Genomic DNA, 19,983 nt, shown 5'->3' with positions numbered 1-19,983 from the left:
ATTTCATGGCACAATATATTTGTCTTTGCTAGCATTTCTGGATTCTAGCAATGGAGAGAAGTTGCATTTCATTAAGAGGGGAACTGTCACTACCTGATTTACTAGCTCACTAACTTCCTAAACATCGCTTGTCTATTGTTTAAATTGTTCAACAACTGAAGAACATCAGTGATCAAGTCTTCTACTACTTTATTTCTTTCTTTTATAAATTTATGCAAATAGGCCATTTGAGGAAATAGCCAACTTGCAAAAATAGTTACTGTTCCTTGTATTGATTCACAGGTTTTCTCTTATCTTAGACAGCAAGGTCCATTCCCACCAGAACATTCTAGACATTAAGTGTTTTGATGTTCTGTTTTAATAATGACATGCAGTGGCAGCATGAACCACTTCCCCTCACCAAGATAGTTTAATTGAACGTTTTTTTCTTGTCCTAATATTTAGTGATGTTATGGGTTACCTGTTCCTTCATGCTCCTGTGCAGCAGCCATTTGAGGGTATTTTGCTGGTTACCTTATATTTTACTTGTCACATCCCGAAAGACATTAAATGCTCATTCAAGAAATGTGAAATTGTGCATATATGACCTCACGTTTTCTAGAGATAAAGGATTCTGTCTCCAAGGACATGCAATCAGCTTTTCTTATTTCCTCATTTGCATTGAAAAAGAGCAGAACTTCCATGTTTCAGTCTAAAGGAATATCAGTTCAGCTGTTTCATTTGCCTTTCTGTCCTCTGAGATTTAGCTTCTCAAGGGTAAGATATGCACCTGTAAAGTAAAACTGTAATACATTGCCTTGCCCAGGATGAACTGTAGATTAATAACCTTGTAGAACATCTGTTTTCTCTGCTGGTAATGGGGAAAAAAAAGGCTAAGTCCACAAGACCTAACAGTCTACATTTCTGGTATGAGAGGAGAAGAGCTGTAAGCAAGGCAAAACTGCTCTAAATTTATTGGGCATTATATATACTATCATTTTCTATTTAATGACTGTTTCAGTCATTGTGTGCATTCCCCTCAAATATCACATCATTTTTAGTACGTATTTAATATTTCTCCCTATAGGCACAGAGGAAGCTTTTCTTCTTCTTACATCCCTCACCAAGCAAGCTTTCTTGAAAACAAAAAACATTATCAAGAAACTTTTCCAAGTACTTTTTATGTACTATAGCTAAGTACTCTTAGTTATAGCTATTTAAGGACCATTCCAGGCTTGGTATGTCACTTGAGGAAGACCCAGCACGCCTGATGGAGATGCATAGGATTCAGTACAGGAGTTCTAAAACAATTTCATCATTTCATACACTTCAGTACTAAGGCCTGCACTCCAGTTTTACACACTTGATGAACGGAATGAAGGATCTTACAATTCCTTGAAAGCTGATATTGGGTCTTTACATTATTAGCTAGTAATATTAAAATTGCATACAGCGAGATAATTTCTCTGTTATGCAAAGGGTTTAAACTTTTTCATATGTCCATTTTGTCATTTTTTCAAATTCTATGTGCATATTGATCACATGGGATAGAAAAATAGATCTGAATTTTCAGCATTGCATGAAAAAAGCAGATATTTATTTCACTTAAGGAAAAATATTGTTTAAAAGACACACAACTTATTTTTGTTTGTTTTAAATCACTTGACTTGTTCTGTAACATTATCTATTGTCTTAAACAAACTAAATCCACTTCAAGTGCATAACACAAGTGTGGCACCTTTTGATCAATAAATACAAAATACATTCTCTGGAAATATTTCAGTTCTATTATTACTGAAAGACAGATAAGTGCTTCCTGATAAGCACATTTGCAGAATTGGACCTGAGCTATGACACTGTCATCGGATGTGTTTAAGTAACTAACTGTATTTGTGGTTTCCTCTTTAAGTCAGTTGAGCTCTAAATGGATTAGGACTGCATCCCTGTAGACCAGACTTCCTGCAGGATCTCAGAAAACATGAGCTGGTTTCTTGAGGAAAATGCAGAAATCCAAAAAAATCTGCTATGACCAGTGGTAAAATTTTCTTCTTCATTCTCTAAATCTTTCAGTGAGAAAATACAACTTGTTTATAACATTCTATTCATGAGTTCCTGACAATTTTCATTATTATGTTTAAAAATACACTTAGGCATTTAATGGACTGGAATTAATTTGAAATTACGTGTGTGTGGGTGATTTACCTGTCAACATTGCTGTCTGGGCCTAAACTCAACTACTGCTGCAAAAGGAAAATGCGTTATGTAGCTGTATTCTAACTCCTAATTATTAAAGAGACCAAGAACAATTTACTTCTTTAACTTAAATTTTAAAAATGCCAAGGAAGGACCAATAACAAGAAAGTATCAAGACATAGATAATCTAGTAATTTAAACTGTCAAAAAGCTTTCTGTGCAGTATGTGATTACCTCTAATGTAAAGGAGAGGACCACATCAGACTTTGACAGCTGAACTTCATTTTCATCTCCTATGTCCAAGAATGCAGAATTCTGTGATCGTTTTAACTTCTGCAGTTTAAATTCTGGCCCACCTTTAGACACAGGAAGACTTTCCAAATTCGCCATCAACAAATTCACTGAAGACCGCAACTCTTCTATGTACATGTTTTCCATATCTCTTGTTATGAATTTTGGGAATTTTCTTTCCTTGGAAGACATATTTTAAAAGTTAAAGAGGATACAAAAAAAATCACCCCACAGTATATGTCATGTTGATTTACTGATTTGCTCTCAGTTAAGAGATACTTAATATCTTAGAAAAGTCTTCATCCCAGTGGCCATCTATTTTTATACCTTTGAAACAGTAAGGGGAAGACTAATTCTGCCCCATAAATACAGTTAATTTTGACAAGAAGAAATGTTACTCGAACAGAGAATTCCATCATATTCCTCAAATATAGCAGAAAAAATATCATTTTGAACATGTAAAAAAAATAAAGTAAGAGGCATTTGTAAAAACAGAATCCTCTCCCCGCCCCCCCAAATCATTTAAGCATAAACCCAGGCTGAATAAGTGCACACTAGTTATTTCTAACATAATTGACAATATACCATTAATGTTACCTTCAAGTATTTTAAAAGCTGACAAAACATATGGCCCACTAATAATTTTGGTACTTCACCTCTTTCCTATGCTACCAAAACCAGGTTAATTACATTCATTCCTCAAATATTAAGCTGTCCAACTACAAACATGACATGAAATTCCTATCATTGTTTATTTCTGTTTTTAATAATAAGACAGTCATTTTCAAACTAATGCTGAATTATTACATGTGAGATTATTCTAAACACAATTCTCAGAGAGAACTTAAACACAACATTTTTTTTCTCTATAGGCTAATAGTGTTTAAGTATTGTGTTTATAACAGAGAGAGAATATATAAACATATGTGTTGCATATATCCACACATAAAGAGCCAATTTTATATAAGTTTTTTCCCCAATATTGAATATAGAGTAGCCTGGGAGAAAATGTTACTCAAGATTGAACAAAAATGTAAATTATTCTGAAATATTTTTGATGTATAAACAAGAAACAAACACTGTTCCCCATGTATTATCAGCAAAGGTAGTCTACACCAGACAATTTTTATCATTAGTTGTTATAAGGAATACCATAAAATGTTTTCCATGAAAACTTTGGCAGTGGATTTTGCTTCAATAATGAATACCAAGCATGTTGACCACGACCCTAAACAGCTGCAGCAAGTTGAGTGGTTTGGCTCATTACAGCATTACAGAGCCAGTATACTATGGACTGAAAAAGTGGGGAAAAAAAAAAAAAAAAGGATATTTATAGTTAGAAAAAAAACCCCACAGGGTCAGGTTCAGGGTACTCTGGTCAAAACCACTTCACTTCAGAATGTTTTTCAAACTGTGTCTTATCCTGTGAGGATCATTCAAATAATAATATGACAACACAGAACACTGTTACTATGTTGTTAAAAGATCTTTCTTCTTGTTAAGATGTTTTTTCCACTCCAATGTAAAAATTGAGGAAGCTTTTTATAATGCTTTTTGCTGCATATTTTGTATTACTATAATCTTCCATGATTTAAGACAGCACTATCAGAATACAGAGAGGCCTTCATTTCTGTAAAATCTCAATGTAGCCATTTCTCTCTCTAACAAAATAAGGGTGAGGATCTTCCATAAAGAACACCACTCCCTATCTTTTATTTGCTTTTTTTTTTAGACATTGAATTTGTAACAAATTGCTATAGCACATAATGTTTAAAATAATTTAGAGATACAGCAATAATAGTGGGGGGTTTCCACTATGTTTTAGTGCATATGCACAAGAATGTAATTACGTTGATTTGAAAAGCCCAGACTGTTTGAAGAACACATCCCTCAGCACTGCACTGGAATTTTCAGAACCCCGATTGCAACACACTGTAATTTATATCCTGAAACAAAGACCTTGGTGACAGATGCAGACACTGATCAGGCTGACATACACATCAGACTTTGGGTATAGAATCTGAGAGTGATAAAATCGATTTTCAGTGTATGTATTTCTCAATGAGAAAAGACACTGGGTATTATTTTCATAGGATCACATGAAAGTTTACGTTAGAAAACCATAGCAACAGTTACAATAGGTAGAAAATACCATTAGGTCATACATGTATTTCAACTACTTTAAATTTAATCATATAAAGAAATAGATAGGTAAACAGATGCACAAATTTCCCATTGATTTTATTCCGTCATAGATGAACATATTTCTTGCCTCCATTAGACAGGCTAAATTGTCGTTTTGCTAAAATAATATTCTCAAACATAACTAACAACTTGTAAAATCAGCAGACAATGTATTATGGGAACCATGCATGAGGCCTCAATAAAAATAAAAAAGCTATACACAAAGATTTCTCTTTAGCTGCACTGATCTTTTGAGACTGCAATTTAATAATTCTCCTACAGACAGGCAACCACTGAAAATTTTTTTCTTTAAGAACAAAGATGGTAGAATACATAATCCAATATTAAAAAGCTTTTACTGTATTTTTGAGCTGCGAGAATAAAGTTCATATTTTGCAGCATTTGTTTGCAATGGCTTCAACTACCTTAATAATTCCCAGAGCTACTAGAATTAGGACTAGCTCATAAAGTCCATTACAGAAAAATTCTACATTTTAGTATCTTAAAAGGCATGTATGAAAACTCCGATTCATGACTTGGATGTACCATGTAGGACATGGAGTTCCTTATTCCATGCAAAAAAACCAAACAAAACCACCAAACTTCTACGGACAGCATTTTGTTTCTTTTTGGAAGATTGCACCTCTAAGTTGTTATTTATGAAGCTCATAGACCTAAATGATACTTCTTTTCTTTTTAAAGAAACAAGCAATTTTCAGTGGCTTTAAAATATAAAATACATGTTTCTGTACACACAAAGTATAACATACATGCTTCCAGTATTTTGTAACTTCTAGAGCTAAAGGCAAGAGAGCAACAAAGCAAACACAGGTTTATTGGACAACTTTAATTATAAGACCAGGCTTCACAGAAGACTGAATAGATTTAAGACTGACTTTCTGTGAAAGAGGTGGCTTTCACCAAATTTTAGTAAGATATGGCCAGGGACAATCCCATCCCACCTGTGACATTTAATATAGAAGGGCATAATTCTGCCCAATGAAACAAAATACAAGCTATAGGAGAGAAAAATAGGCTTAGCTTTCTAATTTAAAAGAATTTATCATTTACTCAATCACCACTAATTGTAACTACAAGACTCACTCATAGTTTTGTTCCTTGCAATATTAATACAACCATTATGAACTTAGATTTAACTTATAAATGTAAACTCCATTATACATACTTAAAAAGCATATCACATATAACCTGCAGTAAGACATAAACTTTATGATTATAGCCTAAGCACAGTACAATGCACTTCTGTATATAAAAGATTACTTATGTTAGTTCCTAAATACATAACCCCAAATGTACAACTAATATATGCTTTTTTCCACCACTGGACTGGCTGATGAAGGAAACGCAGGATCACACAGCATATAATGTTCCAAGCCCAAGCCTTGCTTTCTGCCTACCCCTGTTGACACATACATCGCAGAGCAGAGAAAGGCCATCTGCCAGGCTACTACGTTTCCAAATGTTCTTCTTCTTACACTGTTCTGCTACACACTATGTATTGTCCCACATGTATCTAACATATTTTTGGTATATGAAAACACTGCTTACCCTTGCCATTTGTTCTGCTAATTGTAGTCGTCCATCTAGTTCACGTCTGATCTGGGCTGCTTGCTCATCTCCATTATCCAACTTGGACACAGAACAAAAATAAAAGTTAACAATGAGGAACATGCACTATATTTAAACTTTATAGCAAGGAATGTAGTTAAAAACAAAATAGAAATGAATCATTTACTTTTCATCTTAAAATCCGCAAAACACTAAGCAAATACATGGCTTTGAGTCTTAGCACGATATAAAAAATGTTACGTCCAACAGATATCCATGGCAGTCAGGGTGACTGAAGGGTAGCCAGAATTCTCTTGGGTTTTTAACACTCAGGCTAAACAGAAAAAAACATAATTTGCTTAAGAAAATAGCAGCGTAAAATATTTCTCCATGACTGACAGACTGACTTAGAATATGTCTGCAAAACTGGTTGGAAAACTGGTTGGATGGCCGGGCCCAGAGAGTGGTGGGAAATGGTGTGAAATCCAGCTGGAGGCCAGTGACAAGTGGGGTTCCACAGGGCTCAGTGCTGGGTCCAGCCCTGTTCAATGTCTTCATCAATGACCGGGATGAAGGCATCGAGTGCACCCTTAGCAAGTTTGCGGATGACACTAAGCTGGGTGGAAGTGTCGATCTGCTGGAGGGTCGGGAGGCTCTGCAAAGGGATCTGAACAGGCTGGACTGCTGGGCAGAGTCCAATGGCATGAGGTTTAACAAGGCCAAATGCCGGGTCCTGCACTTGGGGCACAACAACCCTATGCAGTGCTACAGACTAGGAGAAGTCTGTCTAGAAAGCTGCCTGGAGGAGAGGGACCTGGGGGTGGTGGTTGACAGCCAACTGAATATGAGCCAGCAGATGGCCAAGAAGGCCAACGTCATCTTGGCTTGTATCAGAAACGGCATGACCAGCAGGTCCAGGGAGGTTATCCTCCCTCTGTACTCGGCACTGGTGAGACCGCTCCTCGAATCCTGTGTTCAGTTCTGGGCCCCTCACCATAAGAAGGATGTTGAGGCTCTGGAGAGAGTCCAGAGAAGAGCAACAAAGCTGGTGAAAGGGCTGGAGAACAGGCCTTATGAGGAGCGGCTGAGAGAGCTGGGGTTGTTTAGCCTGGAGAAGAGGAGGCTGAGGGGTGACCTCATTGCTCTCTATAACTACATGAAAGGACGTTGTGGAGAGGAGGGTGCTGGCCTCTTCTTCGAAGTGACAGGGGACAGGACAAGAGGGAATGGCCTCAAGCTCCGCCAGGGGAGGTTTAGGCTAGACGTTAGGAAAGAATTCTTTACAGAAAGGGTCATTGGGCACTGGCAGAGGCTGCCCAGGGAGGTGGTTGAGTCACCTTCCCTGGAGGTGTTTAAGGCACGGGTGGATGAGGTGCTGAGGGATACGGTTTAGTGTTTGATAGGAACGGTTGGACTCGATGATCCGGCAGGTCTCTTCCAACCTGGTTATTCTGTGATTCTGTGATTCTGTGAAAAATTGCTCTTTGGTGCAGTAAGTGCTGGTATAGTAATAAATTGGTACAGGGAAAGAAAACTGTGTGGCTATGCCTTCTACTTACGGTATTATTTCACTCACATAGTTCTTTCCCCCAGATACTGGCCAACTGTTCACATTAAGGCATATCCAGCTTTTTAGCCTTCAGTATTTTCATACCTAGGGAACAGTCATGACTAAACATCTGACTTCAATCAGGGGGGTAAAGGAGAAGGACACATCTCTTCGCTTCAGCAGAACAACAGGGTCTCAACAGAAAAGAGATGCCCCAACTAATTTTTCCCGTTTACTTTTTAAGGGTGAAGGGGACAAGTGTAGATGAAGTGGGGCTTCACCTCAACACACTGGCCTGCACATTTTGTTAAGAGGAAGAAGAGTGATGCATCTGGAAAAGAGCAAGCACAACTTGTTCTCTTATCTGAATAAAAGCCAAACAAGAACAAAGAGAGTCCCAGCAGAGGACTCTCAGATTGCTCTGTCCCTAGGACTAATCACAGACATGCTCCTACGTGCTGATACAACCTTAGTGCATTTAGTATGTGGCTAAGATTTAAGCATACCTGAATTGTTCTTCACAAAACAAAAAGAAAAAAAAATTATTAGGTATGTAAACTGGCAAAACTTGGTTCCCTAATTAAATAAGACCTTCAGCTAAAGTACACACAACTAGTTTGGTAAATGATTCATTACATTAAACTACGGTGTTTAAGTAAGACTGCTATTCAGTACATCAGGCCAAATACATAACACCATCTCTTTTGAAATGCTTCTCAGGTAAATCTGTTCAATCTTATTGAACCAAGGTGCTGATGAAAATTAGATGCTTTTTTCTTTCAAAATCCAACTGAAAAAAAATAAGAAATAGTTAAAATACACTAAGAAGTGCTTACAGGTAAATTACAGCACTATACTTCCTGCAAATATGACCACATTTAGCAACAGTTTTGCACTGCGATTGAAGCGATGCAATCTGTTACCTGTGCAATTTCATGTCTCTTGAGATTCTTGCAGGAACTACCAGAAAGCAAGAGAAAGAAACCTGATGGCATCCCCAAAAGAGGCTTCCTCAATGAAAGCAAGTATTTTAGGTTTTGCAGAAAACCTACACTTACAGTATTTCAAATAAACCCCCAAACTGGTATTCTTTCATTTCTTAATAGAGTAAGAAACTGCTTATTGAACTCATCACCAAGAGTATTTCTAAATTCTATTTTCCTTTCCATTATAACCACATAATTTTTGCAGTTATTGTTTAATCAGTATGAAAGTCAGTCTAACATGAAAACCAATTTTGTTTTCCGTTTTGGGCTAAGAGAAGGTCAACATTATTTTAATAATACGTCCCATGACAGTCAGTTGCACGAAAAATATCTGCTTGAAATTAATGTGGATGACTGAGTTTTGATTTCTGCAAAACAGAAGGTATGGGTGAGCAGAATAAAGCTAAAATGTTTTCCTGCGTGAAGGTACAACTTAAATTACTGTCTCTGTTATTAACTCATTTGAAGAGGCAAAAGTTTCTGTTTAAAGACTGATACTTAGTTACTTTTCCATTTAAAAACACACAAAATAATAATTTATATTAATAAAGGTGTAACCTGGTTTTGTAAACCTTATAATTTTTTCCTTAACTCTGTGTCCTGGTTTCAGCTGGGATAAAGGTTAATTTTCTCCTGAGTAGCTAGTATTGTGCTGTGTTTTAGATTCAGTATGAGAATAACATTGACAATGTACTGAGGTTTTAAACTGTTGCTAAACAGTGCTTAATACTAAATCAAGGACTTTCAGCTTTCCATGCTCTAGTGGTGAGGAGGGGCACAAGAAGCCGGGAAGGGAATAGCTGGGACATCTGACCCAACCTGGCCAAAGGGATATCCCATACCATACAACATCACGCTCAGCATATAACTGAGTGGAGCCAGCTGGGGAGGGATTGCTGTTCGAAAATGAGCTGGGTATTAGGCATCAGGCAACAAGCAATTGCATTGTACGTTCCCTGTTTTGTATACTCTTTATATTATTATCATAATTTATTATTATTATACCTTCCTTTGCGGTCCCACTAAACTGACTTTATCTCAACCCACAAGCTACAGTGTTTTTTTTAATAAAATCTCCCTGCACATTGCACCAGGAGTGGGAGGGGGTGAGCAAACAGTTGCATGGTACTTAGTTGCCAGCTACAGTGAAACCGCAGCACTATGCATTGCTTCCCATTACCTCTTCTTAAGTACTTAAAAATGTGCTTATATCCCTACCTGTTTTTAAACTTCAGTCTTCTTCCTGATATAGTTATACATTTTAATGGTTTCGTTGATGTATATGTAATGATGTTTTTTAAGGTATGGAATGAAGCTGAAGAGGTGAAACACCAAAGAACACTGCTTTACTTATAAAAGTACTTTACTGCTTTACAATAAAAGCCAAGGTATGAATGACTGATAGGTCACTCACAGCTGTCCTAATAAGTAGTAGAGTTGTTGATTTTTTTCTTTTTTTTTTCCATATGCAGAACAAAGTAACTAAGAAAAACAGTAACTTTGATACCATGCTCCATGCAAGGCCATTCTGCCTGCTTTTATTCTAAATTCAACCAACAAAACACACATACACACACAAAATTGTGAGCAAAGTAGCCTGTGATTATGAACGTGTAATCAATCATACCTTATATATCTACTGAATCTGAAGCGACAGGAACAGTAAGACTGTGTAGATTCTGAAAACGCAGTTAGCATTTAGAATTTGTGAATTGTGTCTACTTGATAAAACCCACTGTATAGGTGGGAAGTGGTGACAAGAGTTAAAATTAAGCGTACCCTTCTCCTTAATGCGTTATGCATGGATCAAACCCATACCCAAAATATCTGTGGAATATACAGTTACCACAATCATTGTAGTAATTTTCCACCTGTAAATAAAAACTAGAAAAGTACATGACATTGTGCAAAGAAGTTGTATTACTGCAGTATATGACATTGTGCAAAGAAATGTATTACTGCAGAATAGAAACTCAGATTCACAGTATTGCAACTGAACTATCATGGAATAACCAGGTTGGAAGAGACCTAAGAGATCAGCAAGTCCAACCATTCCATTTCTTCCTAATGTCCACCCTGAACCTTCCCTGCTGGAGCTTGAGGCCATTCCCCCTTGTCCTGTCCCCTGTCACTTGGGAGAAAAAGCCAGCTCCCGCCTCTCCACAACCTCCTTTCAGGTAGTTGTAGAGAGCAATGAGGTCTCCCCTCAGCCTCCTCTTCTCAAGGCTAAACAACCCCAGCTCTCTCAGCCGTTCCTCATAAGGCCTGTTCTCCAGCCCCTTCACCAGCTTTGTTGCTCTTCTCTGGACTCGCTCCAGAGCCTCAACATCCTTCTTGTGGTGAGGGGCCCAGAACTGAACACAGTATTCGAGGAGCGGTCTCACCAGTGCAGAGTACAGGGAGAGAATAACTTCCCTGGACCTGCTGGTCACACCGTTTCTGATACAAGCCAAGATGCCATTGGCCTTCTTGGCCACCTGGGCACACTGCTGGCTCATGTGCAGTCGCTGTCAACCAACACCCCCAGGTCTTTCTCCTCCAGGCAGCTTTCTAAACTCATTATCATTAAAAAATCACTAGTTGGTAATCACTTAAAATTCAAGTAAAGGTGGTTTGGTTTTGGGGGGTTGTTTGTTTGTTTTTAAATGATTAGTTGGCATTTACATGGCAATACATGCTTCCCACCCTTAAATATGAAGGCATGTTTTTTAAAAGAAGTTATAGCCTTAGAGATTAATTTAAAAGAGGGTACATTATAAAGTCCATTTAATAAAAACTTTTCAGTTTTCTACAATGGCTATATATCTGGCCCCTGAACTTGTAACACCTAAGCAGAGACTGACTCTCTTTTTGCAGGCTATTTAATTCAGTAGGAAATTTCCCAACTGAGCATGAGTGTGAATAAGACAGCTGTCACTTGTGCCCTTTCTTTCTGCAAAGATGATTACTTGAATTTTAAAAGCTTCTTCAGAAAAATCTGTAGTTATGAATGACTACACTTGGTTGAATTAGAACCTACTTCTTATTAAAAAAAATCTGCTTATCTTTTTTTTTTTCTCAGTGGTGCTATATAAAAACAGCTTTCTAAAATAAATCTGCCACTGTTAGACATCAATCTATTCATTTGAAAATGTTTTTATTCATTAATTCTTGAAGTTGCCTTTATTTTTTCTCACTCTGAAAAAGGCAATCATCTTTATTACAAACTTCTTTATTATTAGAGATAGAAAGGGAACGTTCTCAATACGCAGGTTGCCCAACAATTCCTATTAGAGGTTGGTGTCAGTTGCTTACATAAATGTCAACTTCTAAAAGCCAGAGTGAAGTTTTCTAGTCCAAATTTCTGCTTAACAATTTCAACCAAAACAGACCATTGATTCTGAAGAGGCCAGGGAAAACAAAAGACACTTATAGCCATAATAAGAAAAACCGGTGACCATCTTGTCAAAGATCTCTAGCACCAGCAGGCTTTAAAGTAAGGATCTGAAATAAGCAGGGCCCCAACTCTGAAAACCAGCTCAACTCCGGCCAAGTTACGAACATTTGAAAAGTGAAGTTTGCAGCAATAGGGCTGCAGCCACTACCAGAGACTAAATCAATTTCAACATTCAGACTTATTTCCAGATCGTGCTGCTCTCTGTCTTGAAGGTGCATGGAGTCTATGCTCCTCAGATTATTTGCTCATTTAAGAAAGACTGTAAGCTTTTCAGAGTTCCAAATCACAATTTGGATCAACAGCATGATATCTTGCTTGACAAACTGTTGTTTAACTTGTGTGCTTAAACAGCACAAAACAAATACATCTGAATGAATTAATGCCTAAATATTTTAACAGGTTGGAAAAGACTGCATACTTAGTGATTCTTATTTAAATAATAACTTTTTAAAAACAAATACTACTTAAAAGGCTGCAACACATTTGTGTATGTTGATGCAAAAGAAAAGTGGTACACTGGCAAAAATTCTGGTTAACATGCCAGAGCAACTTAAGGTAAAAAAAAAGTGCTAATGCACTAAAGCCCATGGCACTCATTTGCATTCTTCTACTCACAAAGTAAACCAGATACCTTTTGTCCAAGAAACAAGTTTTGAGTATCAATTGCAATTTACTGTTCTTTAATTCAAAGTGCTCAAACTAACTTGACAGTTCTTCCAAATGACTATTTTATTAATGTTTGGTTAGCTTCACCGCAGTTTTCTAATTCACAGTGACATCAAAGTGTAATTACATTTACCTGACTATAGCGATATAAATTTCTTTACCTTTAATGACTAAATTGACAGGGTTTTTTAGGACTTGCTCTTATTTCTGCAACACAAAATCCAAAGCCTTTTCACATAACCACGTCTAGGTCCTGCTGAGCTGACAGGTTATTTGGGGATGCCCACGTGAGGAAGGTAACCTACAGTGTCCATCCTTGACTATTGTCTGACAGGCAAGGCAAAAACTGTTAACGTACACCAAATGGAGTAAAGGGCTTGGATTAAAGTCTGGTGATTATATATTGCTGAAAAAAAAAAAAAGATTTCTAGAAGTAACTAATGGCATCCAGCAGCAAGGCTGGAATAGAAAGTGAAGGCCAGAACAGCTCAATTTTGGTTGTCAATCAATCAAGCAGGCAGTAAGTGTAGCAGATGCAAATCCTAGCGTTTTTCAGACTGTTGTCCTTGATACTCTTATCTCTCATTCTAAAAAAATGTAGTTTTGCTTCAGACAGACCTGCCACCTCTGAGACCTGCAAGATTTATTCCTGTTCTTATCTTTGCACTGGCAGAGGAGCTCTAAAGGAACAGACTGGGAAGAAATTAAAGGTGTCTGCAGCATTAAAGAGCTGCTGCATGCTGAAGCCAAACCGTCTGCAGAGACTTCCAAAGTTTCCAAAACTTAAGAACCAAGATTAGTAGCTACACATGTAAGAGTAGAAAGATCAACGACTTGCAAATCGAAAAGAGAATGCGAAACAGCAGACTCTTTTGGGCATTAACTCAACAGGACTAAACTTCTGAAGAACAAAATCATGACAGAAGTAAACTGCTTTCACTCCCTAGTAGGAGGGAAAACCAGATTTGATTAAAGGCCCAGACGCGTGAAGCTTTCTGGACAGCTTCTACTGGACCTTTTCATAAACCTTTTGCCTCCTGTTTCACAGGAAGAAAGACACAGCTGTAAAAAGAAAGAAAATATAGTCATTCCTCTATTTCAGAGGAGGCTATGCTGATTAGTTTCAATTTAAAAAACTTTTATCTTCCTTCTGTATAGACGATACAGTGGATCAATTCAGATTCATAAAACAATTAATAAAATGGTTATTTTACAACTCATTCATGTTCACTGCACCCTGCAAAATCCTTATAATGCATCACACAAATGGTTATGCTGCTGGCTGACCCTGCCTCATGGTGAAATCCTACAGCTTTCCCACAGCACTGTGCAACAGAAAAACTTTAAAAACTCAGGTCCTGAATCTTCCTCTTCTCACTCACTCTTTGCCAGTCAACACAAATAAACAACAAAAAAATGCTATATTTGGCAGATAAATTGAGGAAATATTTTAGAATATGTGCAACACAGAATGGAAGTGAAAAATAGGAGGAAGGAGAGAAAATCTGTTAATAACTAAAATAAAGGTGGTGGGAAAAGCACCTAGTTTTTAAATTACTTCTCTTGTGGAATATCAGTGTACATATTTTCAGGTAATTAACTCAGCAACCACTGGAAGCATTTTTATATTCTGTCTGTCTGCAGCAAGTAGATTTGTAAAAGCCTGCAGTTCAAAAACCCATATCAGGTGCTTTAACAACTTTTCACAATGCACTATCAGGCCTCACAGCTTTTTCTTATTGATTTTCCTTTAACAGAGGATGACACAATTGCCTTTCCGGCCTGATCACTCAGTTTTACCGCAACACAGTGTCAACAAAAAGCTCAAACATCAGTTTGAATTAATTTGTTTTAATACAAATTCTTACTGACTGCTACTATTTTTTTTCTCTTTTTTTTTTTTTTGGAGGGGAGGCAGCCGTTTTACAATAATACAGTAATACAGATTTGAAATTAGGATGAAGATAAACAGAGCAAGCAATTAGCATATCACATTCTCCAATATTGCTAACAACAAGTTTAAATGCAGATAAAGAGCAAGGCCAGTCAACAGTAACAAGAGTGGCTTCAGTTGCATAAAAAAATAAAACTGAATCAAAGATATGTTTTCTAAAGCTGTGCCTAAGTACCTTTTGTAACTCCATGAGATATAAAACTTCAATCAAAAAATTCTTACAAGTCCCATACAGCCCCAGAAGCTCAAAAAATCCATGCACAATCTCAGATGGTGAGAGGTTTTGGTCTCCAAAATATTTTTGTAAAGTTCTGGACCTGCTTATGTGATTTCAATATTAATTTGTATATGTACGACTGATTAAGTTGGCAGAAGATATAATTTATACTAATTGTTTGTACTCACGAATTATACTGATTATATATTGATTTCTAAAAATAGTTTTCATAAAAATATTGAAACCAAACAAAAATCTAACATCAAGATTACATTGATTCAATGAAATAGCAAAAAATCTCAAAATGTTCAGAAATGAAACTGAAAACTATACAATTTTGAAGTCTTGGACTTTTTCTGTTTTAACTCAGTCATTGGATGGACACTAGTTTCCAAAAATAACCAAAGTTGAGACTTTGACACGGCATTTCATTACATTCAAGCTTTGAAAACACACAAAGCACAGTTTTGAGAGTTTCAGCACTGGCTGAAAAGTTGTCTCTTGCAATAAGAATTTAGTATATTCAGGGACTACCAATACCAAAAACCCCAAGAAAACCTTCAATGAGATAAAAATAGAAAGGAAGCACATACTGTTTTCAAGGTAATTCACAGTATATGTAACAGGAATAAAAAAGAACTTGTACAAAGTCAACTCCAATCAAAACTTAACATAAAGTACATACGCACAGGTCAAACGTTCACTGTGCTTAGCAAACACTCTAAGTAGTAATACAGAGAAATAAATGCACACCCTGTAGTAATGTAAAAATCGCTAGTATGAAACAGTCCCTTTTACTCTGTGATGTGCAGAGATACAATGTAACTTTATTCAACGATCATTTATCTAACAATCACCTTTCATATTTGACTGCTATTAAACTTTTACAGAAACTTTAACAAGTGAAACCTCTTTTATTAACAGCTAACTTGATTGATCTCACCAGACAATTTTAGCCAAAATGCTAAGTCCCAAACAGCAAAAAATAATGTGCTCTTTAGGAATAGCGTCAAGGATCCTTCAAATAGAACATATATCTCCTATTCATATTATCTTTACTGAAGAAAAAGGAAAAACAAACTAATGGTTCAAAATTTGTCCTAGCCAAAATTAAAATGTAGTCATTGATATTTTATTACATATTTTCATATACTGTCTCGAACTGATAGTTTCTCAAAAGAACACTTAGAAAATTGATGCAAATGTCTTTGCACATTAAAGAAGAAGTTTTCTGTTTATCTATTTGGATTTGAACACTCAGCACTCTTCGCACAGAGTAGAGTTTGAGTAGAGCTTCTCAAACAGGTTTTTCACTCATTTATACGCATGGTCTTTTTCACAACACACTATTATATCATTGCTTTGTGACTGCCCCAAACCCTCATTTTTTCCATTAATTTTATATCACTGAAATGAAATTAAAAATCAGTGTTCTGCTAACTGAATTCCATGAGTTAAATGATCTGTTTCTCAGCCAAATCTTGACATGTGGTTTGTAGATAAATACAGTTCAATAATGCATACAAATAACCTTTTTCCTAGGTATTTAGATGATAGCAATTGATGAAATATTGCTAAGCCCTAATATTTACAGAGGAAATCACTCTGTCACAATACTGAATCTGTTACTAGTTTTTCCACTGATACAATGCAAAGATGAAAGTTAAAGTTTTATTTAGTTCACAGAAGCTGTTAATTATGCTATGTGGGGTTTTAGTGAAAAAGATACATTGACCTAGATACAAAGATTTTAAATATTTATTTATACACGTCAGTCTGCTTAGGCATCAAGGAAAGAAAACCTTACATTTAGAGTATTTAGACAGTTAATGATTTGTCTTTAGCTAGTGCTTCTTGGATTGTATTTTCATGATAGTAGTTCTTTATAAGTATTAGAGACCCTCTGCTTAGCCTTAGAATTATTGTATTACCTGGACATTACTACCACCAGATTCAGAGAGGGAAAAGAACCATTGAAAATAAATTTTAAAAAGAAAACATCAGCATTAAAAAGACTCAGAATTTTATTTTATTCATTATATAGAAGATTTTTTTCATTTTATATCAGTGTTGATACACTGTCACAAGCTTGTCCCTGAACACCATGACTCTGGTGGTCTTCTGACTTTCTCTGCAGTGAAAAGAATCATGTAAAGACATATCAGTTTCATGAACTGGATAAACATGGGTGTATATGTACACTGATTAGAATATTGATCAAGAACATTTTGACTACACTGATGCCCTTTTCTGCAAGAACAGGCTCTCTAATCTTGTCTAGCTTCTTTGAACATTCACTTCAAATTATTTTTGTAGCAGAGGCTGAGTTCTATAAAGTGGAATCCTAGAATTGCAAACCGTTAACTCTTTCTTCAGCAATGTTTGGGTCTTGGCTGTAGCTCCGCTTGTCTTCGTAATTCAGCTACAACCCATTTGTTAAACATATGGTTGCCCCTACTCAAGGAGACTAGACAAAAAGCAAAAAAAATTCTAAGTATGCCTCTAGTTGTATAAAATAGAGTGGCCACCATGGACACTGAAAACAGCATAAATGTAACTCACTGCTTGGTGTCAAAGAGTGGTTCACATCCCACAGCACTTACCCTGATGTGTGCTTAAAAGTAATATGGCTGTTGCTTCCATGAGCATCATTTTCATGTGCTTTCAACTAGGTAAACCATCAAGATTTAAATAATAAAACTAAAAGCAATTCTCTTACATTATCTCTAACAGTACAGCACATCCTATTTTCACCTGTATTGCATTTATAAATTGTTCAATAAAAAATGTTCAAGAAGAAGCTATTTATTTTAAGGTCAACGCAAGACAAGTAATTTATTGTCTCTCTACCCGTTATTTACTTGGCTTTTCCAAGTAAATAACAGATAGAGACGCAATAAAGCTTGCATAAACCAAGACATATTACTTGCTTCAAAGCTTAAAAGCTTATACGGATAAGGAAACTGAGACCAGCAAACACATAGAACATCTAGTTTACAGAAGCCATTCCACTTCTATAAATGAGTGCTACAAGAATTTTTTTTTTAAAGGAATTACAAATTGTGCTTTATTCTAAATGGGTTGCCTTACAAACTAATTTTTTCTCTTCAAAAGACAGTGGTTCCATGATTTTCAATGCCACCTTCTAGTACTCCTTGATTTTTCTTATATCCCTAAGATGGGAAGATCAGTGCTGCAGAATACTCAACCTAAGGGCACAGAAGGTTGCATACAGCAGGAAAACTATGTTACTGCTGCACACAGAACTACTGATTTCACCACAGGAAACCCAAAGTGTCTTGCTTGAGCTGCAACTGCCCATGCTCAGTTCAGCATCCTCTGAGTGTGCACTAGTTTGTTTCTCCACTGATTTATTACCCTACATTCAGATACACGAGACCTTATTTGTGGTGCTTTTGCCCATGCACTTCTGTAAGGTCCTTCTGGACGTCCTTGCAACTAGAGTAACATTAGAGTACCCAAAAGAGTAAACTTGGAGAATTCCCTTACACTTCCTTCTCCAGGATATTCATGAAGATGTTGAATGAAGATGCAACACTCTCCTTAACAGACAGAAACTACACTAGGCCTTCGATATTTACTACAGAATTGGCCATTCAGGAAAAAGTGACATGTGCTGAGGACAAGGCAGCATATTGGCTATTTAAGAACAGCACTGTTTTTAAATCAACAAGTATTAACATCGAACTCCAGAAGCCACATTAGGATGATGAGAATCACACTAGGATCCACATTAGTGGCTCAGTACTGGACTATAAAAGAGAAAAAAAAAAGTTTAGCACAGCTCAAAAATGTCATTACAAGCAATGGAAATTTCTGCCTCTTGCTCTCTTGGCATTTGTGACAATTGCACAGATCAACAAACAAAACCCAGGCTGCCCTTCTTATCGGTCAAGACTATGCTATTTGACCACCTCTGCTGGACAGGACAAAAATTCGAGGAAAGCATGTTGTGCTGAGAGCGGAGGAAGGAGAATAATGTCAGATTCTTACTATTTACGTATCTAATAACTTTAAACATTGAGAAGATAAATGAAGGTTGTGGAAGCAAAGCATCACTCTTTTATTAACAGGAAAGCAAAACTTAAGATCTGTAATATGTCAAACTGTAAACGTGTTTTATCCATCTGTATCACATTTTTCACATCCACATATTGGAGCTCTGGGATGCTGTCAAGTCAGTTTCTACATACTCATCACAGCACCGCATCTTCCATGGTGTAAAAGTCAAATTATTCAGCTGTTCCTAATTATGCAAAATGCCATCCACCTCAACTTTGCAACCACAAAATCATAAATGTTTAACTTCCATTTATTTTCCACTCAAGTCTTTGACTTGTTTTTTTGTATGGGTGTCCTTCCTACAGCTAGGCAGCAAAAAAACCATAACAGTTATGCATAGAACCTATTGTACCATCCAAATCAAATATAAGTTAGAAACCTAGGGTCCCTAGGTAATCAATGCAGAGACAGAGAAGCCTCCAGAGGGTCATTAAAACCACTTATGAAGTTATCTATATGCCTATCATAAATACTGTGGAGGTCCCAACAGTACTGGTGAGTAAGATGATTGAAGAAATGGGTGTTCCTCTTCCTCCTCTCACCTTCCCCCAGATCCTGCTGAAATAGATATTGGCTGTCTCCTTCAGTACAAGATGCTTCCAGGTTCTGGCTAGGGAATACCTTCCCACATCCACCCTAATCAGGAAGTGATGGGCTTTAAAAGAGCTATGACTCATGTCCTGATCCTCAGAAAAAACCTTCCAGCCTCCTCCTCTCCCACCACCTTCACAGAGACTACCATAGTCAATGCAACCCAAAGATTGGCATGCAAACCTTGTTGATATATGCATATTTATGTCCTATAATACTAAATGCGCTCACAGTGTCTTATATTCTCTTAAAATTATTCCTGCTTTAGAAGGAAATCCCTTTTCC

General features: G+C 36.7%; 1 protein-coding gene across 4 annotated transcripts in view; it reads right to left on the bottom strand.

Moving 5' to 3' along the window:
• CADPS2 (calcium dependent secretion activator 2) overlaps positions 1 to 19,983 on the bottom strand; it is a 313,820-nt gene that overhangs the window by 179,304 nt on the left and 114,533 nt on the right. For all 4 annotated transcript variants that reach the window (XM_069850643.1, XM_069850660.1, XM_069850652.1 and 1 more), the window contains exons 4-5: positions 6,217 to 6,297; positions 2,407 to 2,643 (exon numbers count right to left, since the gene is read on the bottom strand). In XM_069850643.1, coding sequence (XP_069706744.1) covers positions 2,407 to 2,643; positions 6,217 to 6,297 — 318 coding nt within the window. The remainder of the gene's footprint in view (positions 1 to 2,406; positions 2,644 to 6,216; positions 6,298 to 19,983) is intronic.

The sequence above is a fragment of the Phaenicophaeus curvirostris genome, chromosome 1, assembly GCF_032191515.1.
Source record: "Phaenicophaeus curvirostris isolate KB17595 chromosome 1, BPBGC_Pcur_1.0, whole genome shotgun sequence".
Lineage (NCBI taxonomy): Eukaryota > Metazoa > Chordata > Aves > Cuculiformes > Cuculidae > Phaenicophaeus > Phaenicophaeus curvirostris.
The sequence above is the reverse complement of the archived record's forward strand: the minus strand, read 5'-3'. Positions and strand labels throughout refer to the sequence as shown.